This window comes from Mus caroli, unplaced genomic scaffold (assembly GCF_978045245.1).
Source record: "Mus caroli unplaced genomic scaffold, Mus_caroli_1 scaffold_4, whole genome shotgun sequence".
Classification (NCBI taxonomy): domain Eukaryota; kingdom Metazoa; phylum Chordata; class Mammalia; order Rodentia; family Muridae; genus Mus; species Mus caroli.
In genome coordinates, this window is record NW_028227259.1 from 94,039,909 (window position 1) to 94,060,945 (window position 21,037).

The 21,037-nt window shown below is 36.0% G+C and overlaps 1 protein-coding gene across 4 annotated transcripts in view; it reads right to left on the minus strand.

Annotated features, from left to right (window-relative positions):
• The window catches only part of Ankrd17 (ankyrin repeat domain 17), a 144,197-nt gene that overhangs the window by 76,254 nt on the left and 46,906 nt on the right, over positions 1-21,037 (minus strand). For all 4 annotated transcript variants that reach the window (XM_085836846.1, XM_085836845.1, XM_085836844.1 and 1 more), the window contains exons 2-5: positions 10,027-10,180; positions 3,772-3,928; positions 2,321-2,468; positions 1,799-1,946 (exon numbers count right to left, since the gene is read on the minus strand). In XM_085836846.1, the coding sequence (XP_085692972.1) occupies positions 1,799-1,946; positions 2,321-2,468; positions 3,772-3,928; positions 10,027-10,180 (607 nt within the window). The remainder of the gene's footprint in view (positions 1-1,798; positions 1,947-2,320; positions 2,469-3,771; positions 3,929-10,026; positions 10,181-21,037) is intronic.

Consider the following 21,037-nt stretch of genomic DNA (forward strand, 5'->3'; position numbering starts at 1 on the left):
CAATATGAAGTAAAAGGCCTCGGACTTAGCTTATTTGGTCAATGCTTGCCTAACAGGTGCAAGATTCTGAACTCAATTCCTTGTAGCACCAAACAACAGAAACAAAATATATGTCAAATTACAGAAAAATCAAATAAACTTATCAAGATTGGAGAACTGACAGATGACAGGGAAGCCAAACCCATGATAACGCAACAAACCAGCTACCTAAACAAGACCTGAACAATAATTCTAATAGACATACTAACACTGAAATAAGAAATCTAAAAGGATCCCAGCCCTAGACAAAGAACTATAGGCAACTAATGACTACTGACAGAGTCAGCCTTTTCCAAAGATGAGCCCTCTAACTGGTGATCTAATAACAAGTGCACCACTAAAATAATATACACACAGCCCACACTAAACCAACTCAGTAAGCCATATTTCTGTATCATACATATATTGGTAACATTAATAGTAATAATAGTAATAATAAAAGAGACTGTCAGTTTGAAAGTGAGTGGCAAAAAAGGAATGTTGGAGGGGGCGATGGAGGGAGGGACATAGGAGGGTTTAGAAGGGAAATGCAAAGTAAGGGAGGGAGGACAGCGAATGCAGAAGTAATGTACTTATATTTTAATTTGAAATTAAAAGAAAAAAAAAAACTTTCAGAATTATAAGTGAACTGTGACTTTCTTTCCTGAAATTAACCTTTTCCTTCCCAAATGAGATTATAGTTAACTTTAATCAGAAAAATGTTTGATAAAGCATTATTTTTAATAAATGGTATTATACCCCAAACCTCTCATATATAACCCACATGATAACTGATCAATGTTAAATGATTTCATATTTTTATTTTTGGAACATGTTGTGCAGTTCAGGCTAGTCTAAACGCACAGAACCTTCCTGACTCAGCCTCCCATGTCCTAGAACAGGCATGAGACAAAACAATGAGCAAAAGATTCCCTGCTTAGTGATTAAAAACTCCCCAAGTTAAGAGACCCCAACTTGGTAAGTAAAAAAGTTTAAAACAAAAAATTATGTAGACTTTTATTTAAAACACAACTAAATTTGATTTTTTTTAATCTCAAGAAAACTCACAAAATACAATTTTACATAACTGTTAGAGCCAGAGAAACTAGAAATCTTTAAGGCTAAAATTGGGGGCCATTGGACCTGTTTTTATAATTTTTTCATTGGCCACAATTTAGCAAAATTAGGAGAACATGGTAAAGTCCTTGCTGTTCTTCCTATTCTCCCTATCTTGTACTAGTAATAAAAAGGAAGCCAGGTTTTGAGACGTATAAATCATACATTTCTACAACTACAGAGCAGTCTTTCAAACTGAGTGCTTAAAAAATTAATATATATATATATATATATTGTTTTTGTTTTTTGTTTTTCGAGACAGGGTTTCTCTGTGTAGCCCTGGCTGTCCTGGAACTCACTCTGTAGACCAGGCTGGCTTCGAACTCAGAAATCCACCTGCCTCTGCCTCCCAAATGCTGGGATTAAAGGTGTGCGCCACCACTGCCTGGCAATTAATATAGTTTAAAAGAACCTAAGAGTTTCTCATAAACAAAACAGGAGATGTTTCTTTATATTATTATAAGTTGTATATTAATTGTATAATATATAATTATATATTAATATAAATCATATTAAATGTGTATAGTTAACCCTTATAGAAATTATTCAAATATGTAGCACTTCTAAGAAACTGTTAAGTCTTTAAAAGGGAATAATCACACAGAAAACTATTATTAAAAGGGAAGCTACAAGCAAATGGAGCTGGAACAGAAGCATGCATGACCTGTTGAAGACTGTGCATTGACATCAGCTTTATGAGCTAGCAGCAACTTCACGATTTTGACATGTCCTCCATTAGCAGCAGCCATTAAAGGTGTGATGTCACCTTTGATTCCCCTGTCTTCCACATTTGCGTGCATTGCCAATAAAACCTTGACAAAAAAAAATAAATAAATAAAATCTAAAGATTATTAATAAAATCTGAAAGTTTTCAATATACTTATTTATATAACACCTACATAAACTTGTAAAATTCCTCAGAGTTAAAAATATACAAGCTATATGTAACAATGTACTAAAATTAGCTTAATGGACAAAAATTCATTCTTTTCTTAGTAAATGAGAGATTCCTTTGTTTTTTTTTTTTGTTTTTTTTTTTTCGAGACAGGGTTTCTCTGTGTAGCCCTGGCTGGCCTCGAACTCAGAAATCCACCTGCCTCTGCCTCCCAAGTGCTGGGATTAAAGGCTTATGCCACCACGCCCGGCTGAGAGATTTCTTTTCAAGGTTTATTTTCCGGACACAAACCTGTGCGAGCTCATAGTACCCAGCAGAACAAGCCAGACAAAGGAGGCTCTCCCCTTCCTCGGTGTGCTCGTTCACACTCCGACCTTCAATGAGTAGTTTCCGCACAGCATTTACATCTCCTTCTGAACAAGCTTCTGCCAGACTGCGGCTACAATGGGAATAGAGACGAACAGGATCACCTCGGGATGACAGAAAACCTGCATCATACCAGTAGTGGTTTCCAGGTCATCTAGTTAAAATTATCACTACTCTAAAATGTTTTCAGTTATGTACAATGTAATGTTGAAACAAAAATATACATTAAACTTTTGTTCACTTGCTAGGAATTTTACAGGAAATTTTAAAATTCATAAAATATGTAAGACATCTACTAATTATAAAAACCTACCGGAGTTCTTTCATCCATAAAAAGAGCATCACAAGATGGGAGCAAGTAATGTTAATAAATGAATAAGTGGGGAAGTATTTACTTCTATAATTGCCTCATAGTCAGTGCTCTTCTATCTTATTGAGACGGGACAGGCTAGCAGGCCCTCAACCTTCTGGGAATTCTTTCATTTCCACTTCCTGTGCCTGGTTTTCCTTGTGCTTGGGTAGTCACACACATGTCCTCACTCTTGCTCAGCAATAACTTTACCCACTGTGCTATCTCCCCATATAGCTTTATGTTCAATTGGACGAGGCTACTTCTTCAGATGCTTCGTTCATGCTCCACAATACATCCAACACATCCATATTTTACATATGAAATATGATTTTCATTATAAAGTACTAGAAAAACCTTAAAATATTACTCACACTGAATCCTTAATAAGACTAAAACCACAGATACAAGGAATGAGAGCCAAGTTAAGGTCTTCTGGCCTGACATTCAGATTATGAGAAACAAGATTTATGACTCTTAAAACAATAGAAAGCAAATACTAAACCTCATCCTTTAAAATGATCTAAATTATACAGATAAACTGAAAAAAAGTAACACATACAATTGATAGAATAGCAGTTACTTCCTTGTCACTAATACATAAAAAGCAACCTAAGTAAATAAAGTCTTTTTTTTTGATTTTTAAATTTTATGTGTATGTTTCTGTGTGTACACGCCACTGGTGAGAGATGTCAGCACCCAATGCGAGTGCCAGGTACTAAACTCAGTGTTTCCGAGGAAAGCAGCAAAGTCTCTTAACAAAGCCACCAGCCAGACCCTAACTGCTGCCAGCACTACTTATAGACTTGTGCACACTCCACCTACTTGAAGATCTCTCTCTCAGCTTACTTATAGAACTGATGTTAAGAAGTTGACAGGTATGGGTTTTTTGGGGCATATACAGAAAAAAAGGTATCATGCTAAGTAGACACAGTATCAGGCAAAAGAAAAAAAAGTTTAACAAATATTAGTTATTTTCATTCCTATGAAAATCACGTTTGTATGGAACACTACACAAAGCACTCACTTGTCCGACTGCCCTGCATTTGCTGTGCTCTCAGCTCTCATCCGGGTAAGTGCAGCAGCAGCTTCATCCAACGCACAACTGACAGACGATGTTAACCTACGGAGCACTTCAGGGTCTGCAAAGGCTTTACCGTCCGCCGTCGATAACTTGCCTATTCCTGTTACAGTATTTTCACAGCAATATGGAAATACCCAAACAGAAACAAAGCAAAACTTAGGTTACTAAAACCTGTATGTTAACAAGTAACCTTCGTATACTATACTGGATATAACTGTCTCCAATCTTTAGGTAAATAACTCTCCTCGAACCTAGAAGTTTTACCCATGCCATGTGTTCTTGGATGTATGATCTAAGGCATGCTGTATCAGCTGTGGGTCTTTAGCTCATGCTCAGACATATAGGTATCTTCATGGAAATATCTGCATGTCTTTGGGAGAAAAACTTATATTCAGAGTTTGTTAAAAGCTGTAGGTACTGAATCATGAACTACCTACTCACTTTTATCACCACATGCAGAGAATAAAGTCAATATAGAAGAGAACAGAGAAAAAAGAAAGAGTTCAAGAAAAATTTTTGGCTTGTTGATTCCACAATAGCCAACACATTCTACTTTTTGGAAATGTCTACTTTTGCTTTAAGACAATGGTCTAAAAGAATACATTAAAAAGAAAATCTATATAACCATCTCTTAAAAAGCTTAGTACATATGGACTAGAGAGATGGCTCAGCGTTTAAGAGCATAAGCTGCTGTTCTAGAGGTCCTGAGTTCAATTCCCAGTAACCACATGGTGGCTCACAACCATCTGTAATGGGATCCAATGCCCTCCTCTCACCAGAGGAGAATGACAGTGTACTAACATACATAAAATAAATATTTTAAACAAAACAGTACATGTATTTATCATATATATTCAAAATCTAAGATTATTTAGAATAGCAAAAGAAATAACACAAAGTAGAAATAGCAAACATTTGAATGAACATAGCTGTTACTTTTCCAGATAGCCCTAATAAAGCAAGCTAAGATCATTCTTATTTCATTCCAGGTTCTCCTTGTGCATTCCCTCTGGTTAAGGGCACTGGTACTCTTGCAGGGGACATGCTTGTTTACCAGTGCCCTCATCAAGCCCTCACAGACCCTGTACGCCCAGCTCTAGGGGAGCTCATCCTCACAGGTACTTGCACTTATGTACAAATACACAAATGTGTAGTATCGCAAGAAAAAAGATGTGCTCATCTAAAGTCTAGTTTCTGGACATACCATGCAGGTAACATATACAGGCATTAGCATTTAGGAAACACAATTATAAGCCTTAAAACAGAAAGTCCATGAAGTTAGTAACAATAAGCAGGTCTGCAAAATAACAGTATTTTATAAAAATAGAAAAGGCACAATATTCACTAATTTTATGTTGGGTTTATGAGTTTATACCTGTTTGCTTTTCTGTCTATAAAAATTATATATCAAATATTGTAACTTATAAAACCAAAGATAAATCTGAGAAGTACCAGTACCAAGATATTTTCAGTAGTCAAACTTCATTTCTGCTCATGAAAATGTCCAAGAAATAAAGACTGTCCTGGTCTAGTAGGACTGGAACCTTACAGTATAACCTAATGTTAAAGGTCATACTGTAATCCCAAGTCTATTATGGCACCACTGAGATCAACTTCATGGACTTCAAAGTTGAGAATTACCTCCAGTTTCCTGGGCTATCATCAACTCTATAATAACTTCTACTCAGAAACAGCAGGAATAAGCAGGGACAAAAGACTAGCAGAAAATGATCACTTACATGAAAGGAATAAAAAATGTTAATTTTAATGTGTAAACTCCTAATAAATTCTTCTGCTTCTCACACCATGGTCTTTGTGCTCAGCCCCACCCTCCTATTGCTGGCGAAAGGTGGACTGCACAGATCCACCACCGTGCATGTCCATAAAGGTCATTTTAGTGGATAATCAGGAGGCAACAAAAATATTAATAAAAATTAATTAACCTAGCTGGGCAGTGGTGGCGCACGCCTTTAATCCCAGCACTTGGGAGGCAGAGGCAGGCAGATTTCTGAGTTCGAGGCCAGCCTGGTCTACAAAGTGAGTTCCAGGACAGCCAGGGCTATACAGAAAAACCCTGTCTCCAAAAACAAAAACAAAAACAAAACAAAACAAAAAAACCAAGAAATTAATTAACCCATGGTAAATTATGGTGATCTTATGTTAAGCAATGTGATGGTCTGAATAGGACTTTAGACTCATATGTTTGAATACTTTTCTCATAAGGAGTACCAGTACTAGGAGGTGTGGCTTTTGGAGTGTCACTGTGAGGTGGGCTTTGAGGTTTTTACATAGGCCCTGTGTGGTGCACTGTCTCTTTCTTGTTGCCTGGGGATCAAGATGCACAACTCTCAGCTCCTTCTCCAGGACCATGCCTACCCACAAGCTGCCATCCTTGCCACCATGATGATGATACTTCTGAAACTAAGCCAGCCCAAAGAAATGTTTTCCTTCTAAGAGTTGCAGAGGTCATGACATCTGTTCACAACAACAGAAACACTATGACAATGAGCAATAACCACAAATAGAAAGAAATAGTATACAACCAGTTCATTCTTCCTAACTTCAAACATTTAATCAGCAGAACCATAGGAGTACAAAAATTAGCACAGATAATACATCACAATTTCTAGGTTTGATTTAAGAATAAGAGAGAATAATTGTTTTCTCCCTTTCCTCATAGACTTTAAATAAATAGAATGCAAAAGGAATTCCATCCTTGATAAAACTAAGATACACCATTAAACCTAAGTTACTACTGGGAAGGTAACTACAATAGATTAAGTTGATACACAAGGTGAACAAACGACTTGAGAAACATCAAATGGGATAGGACCTCGACTGGGTAAGGAGGAACAGGGAGAAGGTAAGGAGGAGCACAGAGTACCTCCTACATGCTGAGTACCCCTACTCTGCCCTCAGCCTCCTTTCTATTCTCCCAGGACCACAATGTTGGCAGTCAAGCTTATTATGCAAAGACTATAAAACTTGCAAGCATGTCTCTCAAAAAAGTCCAACAGACTTAGAGGAAAGACTTACATACTAATACATTAGTGATCCCAAAGAAATAAAAGCTTCTATGTGTAATCACAGCTAGGAAAACCAAAATGTTACACCAAGATTAATAACACTGTTACACATATCCTATATACTATTCTTTTGTTTATTTCCCTTGGGTTTATTTATTTTTTACACGTTGTTAAGTGTTTTTCTGTATGCAATGTATGTGTATTGTGTGCATGCATGATGATGAGAAAGGTCACAATATGGATCAACTCCCCTGGAACTGGAGTTACAGTGGTTGTGAGCCACCACTTAAGTTCTGGGAAATAAACCCTGGTCCTTTTCAAGAACAGTAAGTGCTACAAACCATTGAATCAATTTCTACAGTCTACCTCCCAAAACTACACATGTAGTAAAGTTTACTCCCAACATAAAGTTACACTATATCAAACAGATTATCCTAGTGAGTCCAAACCAATCAGAAACTCATGGACAGTAGAAAGAATTCTTTGCCTGGAGATAACAAAGGCAGGGAATTAAAAAAATAAGTCTTTAAGATGGAGAGGATCTGTGGATGAAGCAATGTGCATACCCTTAAGAAAGCAAGGGGAGATCCAATTGAGTGTCTGTGGGACAGAAGGATGCTCTCAGAACTACCACAGCCAGGAACTGATTTCTCTCAGTCACAATGAGATTAGAAATAAGCTTTCCCCCACAGTAGATAGGTAAAAACTTAGCACAGGTGGCTTCAGTCTACAAGATCTTAAGACAAGAGAATTCAGACACATTATGTCCTAATATCTGATACACAGAAATTACAAAGCAAATGAATATTGCTTCCCATAGCTGCATAAAAATAAATTATAATAATGCAATCGGAAATCAGTGAATATTTCATGATGTAAAGCATCACTTGACAAAAGAAATATGTATCTTTTGAAATCTGTTTTTTTTTTTTTTTAATGTCATTGCTATTGGTTATAACAGAACTCAGGGTCAAAGAAAGTTTTATGATTTGAAAAGACAACGCAATGCAACCAATTTTTGAATGGAAACAAATTCTGAGAAAGCCTGAAAACAAGTGTAAAAATGAGGAAAACCATCAAACTTCAACTGGAACACTAAAGAGCAATGAGTTTAAAAATAAGTGGTAATGATTTTTTTAAACTAAACTTCAACTCATAAACTACTATGCATGAGGACAGCAAGACATTTTCACAAGATCTCAGAAAATTTAGCCCCTAACAGGAAAAATAAGGGAATAAAACAGAGACCACCACCAACTACAACTACATCAAAACCAACAAAAAAATCTGCACATTTCACACATCCTTCTGGAGAAAAGTGTTCTGGAGCTGTAGAAATGACTCAATAATTAAAAGAGTACCAGAAACTCATTCTAAAATCAAACAAACAAAAAACCTAGACAATATAAAATAACTCATCAATTCTAAACAATGACAGGATATTTCGAAATATTAATAGTAAATTTCTACTATTTTTCCCCTTGACTGTCTTTATGGCTGTCTTTTTAAGGAACTCCTTAGATACATATGGAAGAATTTATAAATGAAATCACATAAAAGTTAGACCTATATTCAAAGACATGAGGAGGGGCTGGAAAGACGGTTCAATGGTTAAGAACACTGGCTGCTCTTCCAGAAGTTCTGAGTTCAATTCCCAGCATCCACATGGTGGCTTACAACCAACTGTAATGAGATGATATCCTCTTCTGTAATGATGATGATATCCTCAGATGATGTGTCTGAAGACAGCTACAGTGTACTCATACACAATCAATCAATCAATAAATCCGAACAGCAAAAAACTGAAGGAAGAATTAACTTTCAAATTAAAAAAAAAAATGAGAATATCAACAAAGTGTAATGAGTAAGATAAAACAAGACTACCCAAGTACTTATGCTTACTGAACTTGAACATCACAATCAGAGGGTCTGCTATGCTATTCTAAGTTTCTGTGTGAAATTTTCCATTAAAAAGGAAAAGAAGGGGACTGGAGAGATGGCTCAGCGATTAAGAGAACTGGCTGGTCTTCCAAAGGACCTTGGTTCAATTCCCAGTACCTGCATGACAATGACAGCTCCCGGCTGTCTGTAAATCCAGTTCCAGGGGATGACAGCCTCACAGCAATGCACATAAAGAATGAAATTAAATTATTTTTTGAAAAAGGAAAAGAAATGAATGGAGAAGTAAAAATCAGAATGAGGAGGAAGAAGAAATAATATACATAATTCTCTAATTAAAATAATGTTCTTAAGGAGAAAATAAAATTCACTCTATGGAAATAACACAGTTTAAGAATACAGCCTGCACTATACATGGGGTAAGGCTGTGCCAGCATAAGGTAAAAGTTTCTCCAAACTATAACCTAGTTTCATGTGTGCTCTGTGTTAAAGATATTAATATACAGTTTATTCATTAATAATAACTCAGTCAACAGCACTGTAAATAAGCTAGGCTTCACTGAATCTTACCTAATATATTTTCCAAATAAAGCACATTACAATTTTCTTAGATTAAAGAACACTACATAGCATGTCTAGAGGCTTCTTTGGTGTGCTAGGCTAGGCTGGCCTGGACTGAAATAAACTTGTAACAAGTCTTTTGCCTCAGCTTCCCAAATACTTCACTTAGATTATTAGTCACCACACATGGCTACAAGGCCATTCTGAACAATGACATCTTCAGGGAAAAAGTATAATGTGAAGAACAGAGTGTTTAAGCAGACCTGCTCAGGTATGGCACAAGCAGAAGACAGAAAGCAGCACTTTAGCTGTGAATATAAATAGGGGAATTGCTAGTTTCCAAAGCTCTGGACATGATAATTCTGAGTTCTAATCAGAGTATTTAGGGGGTACGCAAATTCCAATACTGTATCTATTAAGTACTGAGAATCATGTATATAAAAAGTCCTTTTTAGTAAAGCTAAAAAGTGGGATGTAAATTTTACATCGATTTCAATTCAATTAAAACTTTATTTAAATTTACTAATGTTAATCCATAGTGAATTTTATCATGACAATGTTTTCAGTCATGACACTTCCATTGAAATGTAATTAATATTTATGAATGGTCATTACACAAAACATACAGTAGCATACTTACAGTTAAGTAGCAAGACATGTAGCTAGGGACCTACAGAGGAGACCTAACTATGAAGAAGAATACACAGCATACCTGCAGCTTCTAGTAAAGCTTCCAGTCGAGCCTGTGTCTCTGGATCTACTGTCCTGAGGTCAGCACCGTCAGCAGTGCCTGATAGAAGCAACTTGGAAGCTGTTTCCAGCATTGGATTCTCCAAATCATCCTGGTCCAAAATGAAAGACTCCACCTAAAAAAACAAATATAGAAAACAGAAAAAAAGAAAAAGAAAGGACAGGAAATCAGAGAGGGGAACAAAAACAAGAACAGAGGTAGAAAAATATATTAATTACCAATGATAAGTATAGTAGCAATACTAAATAAATTCAAACAGCCAAAGCCCATTGTTTAAATAAAAAGAAAAATCAATGTTGACAATTTAAAGAGCTCATTATTTGAAGGGCGGTGGTGGTATACACATTTAATCCCAGCACTCAGAAGGCAAAGGCAGGCAGATCTCTATAAGTTTGAGGCCAGCCTGGTCTACAGAGTGAGTTCAAGGACAGCCAGGGCTACACAGAGAAACCCTGTCTTGAAAAACAAAAAAAAAAAAAAAAAAAAAGAATTTTAAACTTATAACAATTTATACATCAAAGTTTAACTTTTTTTCATTATAACAAATACCGATTTAAATGGCAGGTTCATTAGAGTCACCTTTGAGAATGTTAAAAATCCAAATTAATAGTGACAGTTTGCCAGTTGTACTGTTCAGCAACAAGTAACCATGTTGCGGAAAATATTTTCTTCGATTTCAAAAAATTAATGAAAAGAGGACTGTAGAGATGACCTAGCAGTTAAAAGTACATAAAGATTGCTCTTGTCAAGAACCCAAGTTCAATTCACAGCATCTACTTTGGGGAGTTTACATAAACTTACAACCTATACTCCTATGGACATATCCACATATGTAGACATATAACCATTTAAAAAACAGAGAAGTCTGAAGTATTTTCTTTATTTAACTCCAAGTGTACAGCAATGAAAAATGTTTGTTTACTTTGGTGCTATAACCATAGGGAAACAAAACGTATTTATTGCTGCTTTTATTGTATCAGTACAAACCAACGTGTTAAAACCAACTAATAGCATCTTAGTATTCTAAGGATAACAATTTTGATCTCCTGATCGCCTTACATGATCTTTTAGAGCCTGAGAAGTATAGCCCACCTGTTTTAGATATATTCGCAAGAAAGAAACCAGAGCAAATTGAAAGAAATTTGAGGTAGTAAAACTCCACCCACCACACCAAGCTTTTTTTGGTTTGTTTGTAAGGTTGGTTGGTTGTTTGGTTTTGATAGTTTGGCTGGCTATGCTATCAAATCCACAAGAAAATGTTGAACTCAAGAAACCATACTGAGAAGCAGTGGGAACCTACGCAGACTGGGGGCCTAGAGAGATGGCTCAGTAACGTACACTAGATACTCGTCAGAGGATCCTGCTAAGTGGCTCACAATTACAGTTTCTGGGGATCTGAGACCTTCCTCTGGCCTCTATAGGCAGCAGGCATTCAAGTGCACAGACATGCATATTGGCTGATACACATAAAATGTAAATTAAGAACACACACACACACTCACCCACAAGTGTGTGCTCAGGCCTACTATCTAAAAAGACAAAAGAAACAATGCACACAGCCAAAATAATCAATCTGTATAGATGAGAGGAAAATAGAATGTAACACTAGCAGACACACATGCAATTTCAGTCTGATGTAACAATGTAGAATTCACAGCAGGAGAATTAAGGTTATAGGTTGCAGGGAGGTGGCTTATGAAGTCCCCTACATTATAATGTGTCATAGCTAAGCCTAATGAAAACTTATCAAGACAATTGTATTTTACTCAAAATGAGGGATTTTCTTTCTCATTATCTAACTTCCTTGTTACAAACATGGCTAAAAGATACAGGAGTATAGAACAACAATGTCCTATCTATATCATAGGAGAATACACACAGCGGGGAAAGGAGTAGATGTGCAAAGCCTATGAGTTGGCTAAGTAAAGGCATTTGCAGCCAAGACTGGAGGGCTATGACCAGAGCCCATGTGTTGGGAGGAGAGAATCATTTCTCACAAGCTGCCCTCTAACTGCCACATGTTCATCATGACCTGCTCCTTAATAATTTATTCCGCATATGTGTTTGTGTCTACATGGTTTTATGCTCTGTGAAAACAAATGTTAATTTACATGTACAACCAACAAGTATAATAATCAACTTTAATCATGAAACTGTAGTAGTTAAAACAGAAAAAAAATTGAAAATTGCCAAGCTAGAACAGCAGCTTGAGTTCAATCCCTGGGATCCACACAGTTGTCCTGATCTCCAGAGGACCATTGTGAGATCCTCCATTCTGCTACACACACACACACATTGAAGTTTTTAAAAAAGATTTTAAAATGACCGGATGACTCTGACATTCTTCCCTTTTTGAAAAGCTTAGGGTATATTGAAAGAAAAGTTAATTATAAAATCTTATATATAAAGGGAACAAAAGTCCCTTCATTGATTAGACACATACCATTGACATCCTATATTCAAGTGTTTACTACTGCATTTACACAGCTATGTATAAAAACAAATTTACTAGCTAGGAACTTATTTATTTTTAAATGAACACTTACAAATAGTCAATAATACTAGAAAAGGAATATAATACAGCATGTGTAGGGTGGTAAAAGACTACAGACAACTAGAGAAAAATCAAAAAACTGCTCCTGTAACCCTGTTTACCCTTTCCTCCATATGGAGGCTGTAAGTATAGATCTTGTTCATATTCTGCAAGCACCAAGTCCTGAGTTCAATCCCCAGAGTATTAGTAAGAAATATATTCCTTTTCAAAATAGAAAGATTGGGAATGGCACTATTGGAGTAGATGTGGCCTTGGAGTAGGTGTGTCACTGTGGGTGTGGGCTTAAGACTCTCACCCTAGCTGCCTGTAAATCAGTATTCTGCTAGCAGCCTTAAGATGAAGATGTAGAACTCTCAGCTCTGACTACCTAGATGCTGCCTTGAGTGAACCTCTGAAACTGTAATTCAGCCCCAACTAAATGTTGTCCTTGTAAGAGCTGCCTTGGTCATGGTGTCCATTCACAGCAGTAAAATCCTAACTAAGTCAGAAGTTAGTATGAGGGACTGGAGTGACAGGCCTGACCATGCTTTTGTTTGGAAGAATGGGGATTTTGAGACTTTGTATTTGGAACTAGTTAGGACTATAGAAGACTGTTGCTGGGAGTGATTTGAACTGTGCGGACCCGGTCCAAGAGGTTTCAGTGGAGAATTTCAATACGTAGTCTACAGACTGTTTTGTAGTATTTTGGTAAAGAATGTATTTTTTTTTTTTTTTTTTTTTTTTTTTGGCCCTTGTCTGAAGAGTCTGCCTGAGGTAAAGATAAAGAGACTCAGATTAATTGCACTGAAAAAGGAACTCTCAGAAACACCCAACATAGACTTTGTTCTGGCTGAGTCTCATGAAGAGCTTTTTGAATAAGTATAGCAAACTTAGTAAGGAAAAATATAAAATATACAGTTTGAGTATTAAAGGGGCACGAGGAAGTGAAATGAAGCTGACTCCTGTGTTCAAGGATATTAAACTGAATTAAGGGAATGTGACTTTGGGGCAAGATCATATCCAGCTAAGCTTAGATCCACGTATGGTGGTACACACCTTTAATCATAGAAGACAGAACCATGCAAATCAATGTCAACCTACAAGGCAAGATCCAGGACAGCCAAGCTAAGGCAGTTGGAAAAAAGAAAGCTGGTGATAACATAAAAGAACAAAGAGGCCGGCCAGGTTCAAGCCCCAGCAAGCAGCAGAACTTGGCACCTTCGGCCATGTGGTTTTAGAGTCCAGAATAGAAGGGACTACTGGGATAATTCACACTGGTTAGCTGGAAATACGAAATCATTGACAAATTTAAAGACAGAAAGCTGGAAAAGAAAATTAAAAATCTTAGAAATAAATCACAGGTCTAATTCAGTGTAACAGAAAAGGGGAAAAAAAAAATTCAACGTAGTAGAGAAGACCAGTTAAAACCTAGACCCAACTCATTCAATACTCTTTCTACCCAAAAAACAAAAACAAAACAACCCAAAACAACAACAAAAACCTATGCTATAAGAAGAAGCTGTATGTTTATAAAGCACTAAAAATTCTAACTTTAAATGTTTTATTTAAACATCAAGGTTCCTAAATGACCTCATCGCTAATGACTAAAAGTAAAAGTAGCACAATCAAACATTGTAGGCCCTGATGCACCATACAATGTGAAGCATCTCTCTTTTAATAAATTCTATTCATTTCTATTTGGAGACATATCCGACAGTGCATGTATAGAGGTCAGATGAAAACTTGCAAGTGTCAATTGTCTTCTTGTATTATGTGGGTTCCTGGGATCAAACTCAGGTTATCAAGCTTGGCAGCAAATGCCTTTAACCCACTGAGCCATCCCTTCCCTATGAGGTTGCCTTGACATCACTCCTTTCCCAATAAATAATCATTTAGTAGGGCTTTTAGAAATAACTCAGTTTTGAAAATCCTCATAAGGCACACCAGGAGATGAACCTTTTTTTCTCAACCTAAGCACTACAACTATTCTGGATAAAATGTCTTTACTCACCAGATGCCAGTAGTAAATTAACAACCGAACCCAGAAACACCCAAATGTCTCCTTGGAAAAGAAAAACTACCTTCTCAACTACTTCCTTCCCCCACAAAAACAAACACACAGGCCTGAGGAGGTAGTGAACCTCTGAAAAAGACAGAAGCAAACATAAATCAAAAATGTACAACAGAGTAAAACCATTTTCTCCTACTAAGCAGAATGGGAGCAAAGATTAAAGAATTGTTCTAAGTTAACAAGACTTAAGCAGCAACAATAAATCATAATACAGATCCTATCTGAAACCTGGCTTGAACCAGCCAAATAGAGAAAGAGGGCATTTGAGATATGAGAAGGAATAGGATTTTTTTTTTTAAAACTTACTTTGTTTTGCCGAGATAGTCTCATGTATCTCCTAATGGCCTCAAACTCACTTATTCAGCCAAGATGATCCTGAACTTGGATAACTTGCTAAAATTACAGATGTATACCACCATGTCCAGTTTTATACAATACCAAGGATCCAACTAGGTAGTAATGCTTTATGCATCAATGCTTTATTTATATTTAAACTTTACAAATGTATATAAATATAATTAATATATTTATCTATATTTAAGCTTTATGCATGTTAGGAAGCACACCACCAAATAAGCTTCTTCTTCAGCTCTAGAAAATTCTGAACGTTCAATTAGAGCTACATATATGTATAATAAAGGCATTTTGGACTGGTCTCATTTTGTGTTTGTTAAAGTCTTACTTTGTAGTGACTTTACTGCAAAGACTGCTTCAGTTTAATTTGTTTTTAAAAGCAAGTATTATTTCTATTAGGTACTAATAATTTGTATATACTTGGAAGTATGTTTATATCCTTTTTTTTTTAATTTTAAAATTTTTATTTTCAAGACAGGGTTTCTCAGAGTAGCTCTAATGATCCTGGAATTCACTCTGTAGACCAGACTGGCCTCGAACTCAGAAATCTGCCTGCCTCTGCTTCCTGAGTGCTGGGATTAAAGGCATGTGCCACCACGTCCGGCTTTGGTTTTTATTTAACTATTTTGGTTACATTGGTTTTTCATTGGGGAAAATGTAATAGACTACTATTATTACTACTGAAACTGAGCAGTGGTGTTGCACACCTTTACTCCCTTCATTGGTACACAGAGGCAGGTGAATCTCCCAAGTTCAAGGCCAGCCTGGTTTACAGAGTGAGTTCCAGGACAGCCAGGGCTATACAGAGAAACCCTGTCTCTAAAAAACCAAAAACCAAAAAAACCAAAACAAACAAACAAACAACAACAACAAAAAAAAAACCCAAGATATTTTAACAATGGTAAAATCCAAATAGAGGTTAACACTAGTAGTTAAGTTTTATACTCAAAACAAAAAGACATGTCATATGGTAATTTGAAGTAGCAAAACAATCTGGACCAACTGTGAACATCAGTAATTTAAGCTAATTCTTTTCTCAAAATATACTCTATTAACCTTGTAGCTAAATCCAAAGAATAAGAAAGTAGTATACTTTAATTAATGGGCATTCACATATACCAACTCCACTCAGCAAACATTGGCCACCAATTATTCCTTGTATTCAAAGCAATAAGCTAGCTATTAGTAACACAGGAGTACTTTTATTATAATCATTGTCTTCCATGAATATGCAATACAGAAAAACATGGTAAGTGCAAAGGAGTATGAAATAGACTTTTTAAAAAAGAACATTAAATAGATAGGAAGAAAACAATTCTCTACAGCACTGGTTAAGGAATAGGGCACCTTTATACAGTGCTGAAACATTCAGTTTATAAAACCTACCGAAAGACTTCATTTAGGCAAAAAATTTCAGGCACATAATTAAAATACCATGAAAGCAGTTGTTTTAGATAAATGTGACTTCAAAGATGAAACCTATTAAGAATGTTTTAATACATTAAATATAAAATGTGAGTTACGATAGTAGAGAAGCTTTGGCTATGAACATAACTGTATTCAAATTGGGACTATGTGAATTCCAACATTCTGCATTTCTTTTGGCAGTACTAGTCACCATTATTACCAATTTTGTTCTCTTCTGGCAAAAGTTTACACTTTGAAAATGTAGGCTTCAAGAAAAGAACCTCATATTTTGACTAAAAGTCTCATTAAAACTTTCCAGGCTAGCAAAGATGCCTCAGTGGGTTAAAGTACTTGTCTCCAAAGCTGACGACCCGAGTTTAATCCCCAGGACCCTCATGGTTGGAAGGAGAGACCTGACTCCCCAAATCACTCTCTTGTGCATCTGTACACTCAATCAGCCCATCAATAAATAAACATTAGGGAAAAAGTCCCTTTCTTTGGTTTGGTTTTGAGGGTCCTATGTAACCCAGGTTAGTCTAGAACTCCATCTGGCTAAGAATAGTCCTCCTGCTTCCACCTCCTCTGTGCTGACACTACAGGTATGTTCTGCTGCCACCATTACCAGCTACAAATGTCCTATACAACAACAAATGATTTGGCATTTGCTCCATAACAAGGTGTCTACAATTAAAAGTTATTTGTCTCTGATGAATTTTTTTATGAATCTACTTTTAGTATCTATATGTGATTCTTATAATCAATTTGATAATTTCAATGAAAAAATGGAGTATTTACACATATAGAACCTCTAACAACTATAATACTTATATAATAAAACATAAAAGCATTAGCTAATTGAAGCTGTGATCATGAACTAAACCCTAAACTCAAGATTCTCTATTTAGTAATATTCAGTATAACAGGTTAAATAAACATAATTTAACACGTTTCTGAATACTGATAGAATTAATCATTAAGAAAATATCTTTTGCATATAAAAGATACTAAAAAGCAGCACAAAATGGCAGATATAAAACTTTAAGGAATGAAGGCCAGCATGGTTTTAATATATTAACCTTTAGTTCTAGCACTCAGGAGGCAGAGACAGGCAGATCTCTGTGAGTTCAAGGTCAGCCTGATCTAACAAAGTAAGTTCCAGGGATTTTACACATAGAAACCTGTCTCAAAAAACAAACACAAAACAAATTTAAGGGACAAATCTGAATCTATAATGTTATCAAAGTGGCTGATTGCTAGAAATAACCTGCCTTAAACAGGCTAGGCAGTAAAGTGGTGTGCCACTGACCTAGCCCACAAATTTCCAAGGAAAACCTTGTTTGATCCTAACTTCTGTCTTTCAAAGCCAGAAAAAAAAAATTATTTGCACTTCCCAGTTACCTGGATACAGTGACGACTCACTGTAAATGTAAGTATTTATAATTAGTCATTACAATATTCTTTTACACAGGGCCCAGTACTGTAAGAGTGAGACTTCAGTAAAATATTACAATTGTTAATTGAGTTAATCATTTTTAAACTAATATAATTCCAAAGATTTTCAGCAGTAAAATATTTTTAAAACACTTGAAATCTTATAAAGTCAATGGGGTTAGGAGGTGGCTCAGCTTGCTCCCAGAATCCACAGAAAGGTAGGAGAAAAACAACTCCACCAAGTTGTCCTCTGACTTCCACATACATGACGGAACAATGGTGCACCCACACACACCACACTCATGCAAACACAAACACACACAAATATTTAAAATTCTTCTTTTTTTTTTTTTTTTTTTTTTTTGTTAAAAGAGGGACTTTCTTTCCTTTCAGCTCCCACCATGCCATGGAGACTAGTGAAGACCCGGACATTTCAGGACCTCTTGAGCCATGGCTGTCAGAGCAATCAGTAAATGCCACAAGCACCTAGAAAGATGGGGGTTGCTGGTGGCGTGCATAGCAAAATCAACTTTAACAAACATTATCTGGGCGACTTTTGGGAAAGTTGGTGTGAGGAATCACCACTTAAAGAAGAACCAGGGTTTTTACCCAACTGCCAACCTATCCAAATTGTGAACACTAATCAGGAAACAGGCTCATTCTACAAAGGCTGAAGCTGTTGCCATCTCTGATATGCAAGCAGGCACATCTGGGGAAAGGCAGGCTCCTTATACAGCATGTCATGGCGAAGGCCAAATTCTTCAGAGAAAAGCTGAGGAGAAGATTAAGGATGTTGAGAGGTGCCTATGTGCTGGTGGCTTGAAGCCACAAAGGGTGTTTAAATGCTAGTATTTTCTACGCAGTCTGAGTATGTAGGTTCTTTGGTGATGGGTCAGCTGATTAACAAGACACAGACCACCCTCACATCCAAAATACTTCAGGATGTGTGTTTACTTCGAGTGGATTGGATTCCAGAATGCAGAAGTGGATTCATAAGTCACTGCATATCAAGTCTGAGTCTTGATATTCAAAGAACAGATAACACTGTTATCTCAACCCGATTGTATCTCTTAAAAAGCCAGAACAAAACAAACAAATAAATCTCGAGAACCAGAGAAAGGAACACATTGGCACTACAGATATGGCTGAACAATTAAAAGCATGTATTGCTATTCCAGAGGACCCAGGATAAACCAGCTCCCTACACCTTACATCAGCAGTTCATAACCACTTAACAACTTCACTCCCAGAGGATCCAGAATGCCTTTGGTCTCTGCAGGCATTCACACCAGACATGAACACATGTACATGTTTGTTTGTTTGTTTGTTTAAAGAGGGGTGGGAGAGTTCAAAAATTTTTAAAATAATTTATAAGTTAATGAATAGCAAGACTCATGGTTTTGAGATAGAAGTTAGCAAAATGAAAGTGATCATGACTAAATAACAAATCATTACAGGTCTTTTCCTGTATTTTTATATTTGGAACTATCTATATCACAAATATTATACTTTCACTAAGATCTATTATGTACGAATGTATTAGTGATTAGTAACATAGCCTTCTTGATAGAAGTGACACAAAACATGACTTCTATTTGTAAGCTTCGAGGTACTTATCTGTCCACATGTCAGTCAAAACCACTAATGTCATCTAGCATTAAGTTTTTAAAAATTATAAACTTTACAAAGTAGACTAATCATGTTTAAAATAAAACAGTTATATGATCTAAAATTTCAAGTAGATTTTTCTATAACACTCTTACCATTTAACACACACACACAGAATAAAAACTTTTAAAGAAAAAGGGTTGAAAATAGATGAAACAGCAATCACAATCAAAGGATAGTAGTATCAGTTACAAAATAATGCAAAACAACTTACACAGGAAGAGTATCTATCCTATAATGCTAGCTAACAGTGAGCATATCCAGGGTGTATGAACATACAACAACCTACTACCACTATATGCAGCTAAACAAAACAAAATACCAATGTGGCAAATTTTGCATATACCTCGCTAAGAAAATGATGAATATGCACATTATGATATCTGATGCTATGCGTATGCTAGGAAAAGAAGAAAAACTCAAAAGATTTGAAAGAGATGACCTTGCAATTTATGTATGAGGTTAAGTTCTTGGTCCAGAAAATAAAGAAACAGAATATTAAATATTAACAGTATGACATTCTATTTGAACTTTTTAAAAAAGAAAATATCCATTAATAAGAGAAAATAAAAATCTAAAAAGAAATTATTTTCTGAAAGATTTGATCAAAACCTTTTTCCTTTAAGAAAAAAATTAGAGCTTTAAATCTAAGATCTTAAAATTACAAATCAGGATGAATAAAGCTAAGACAACTTGTAGGACGAGTCCAGCAAAAGCAAGTGAAGCTCTGTCAATTGTCATGGATGAAGTTTCAAAGAACATGCATGAGGAGAAGCATGCTCCAACAAGTGCAGAAACAAGCGTAAGAGAGATGGACAGTATCCTACAAAAGGTTGTTATTAAAACTGCAGTATCATAATAGTCAACAAATAGGGTATCTTACTTACAAAAGCCAGAAAATACATAGGAAAACGACCAAGCGCATCATACACAGCCCTATGAAGAAGCCTCCTACACACATAAGTAAATGTAACACACCTAATCCTTTTTTAAATAAAATAAATATACTAGCAAATGATAATCAGTACTATAAAAAGAAAGGGTATCCATAAGAAAGAAGATACAAATTCCAAAGCACGGACTCTTTTTCTCCCTCTGTGGACTGCTTTCCCCAACCTATCCGTGCCCTCTTACCTTCCTAGCTGGCATTACACGTCAAGTCACACTAATGGGCTCTGTCTGGTACTGTCCTCTGCACTCTACACAACACCCATTCTCTCACTTCCTACCTAATACCACCCCAGCCTTAAAATACCACCTTCTCACCTACTTGCGATCGGTTTTAGAGCCATACAAATACTTGTCATTGTGGTGGCAACTATCCTGCCATTAACTTGAGGCAGTTTCTGACATTATCTAAATATATCCTTGAAGGAATATTTAAAATAAACAAAATTATGATCAACAATTATAAACATGTAAGTCATTACATTAAATATTATAAGTAAAAAAGAACATGGGTCATCTCAACAAAACTGTATGGTTGAAGTAAACATCTACTGCCTGGC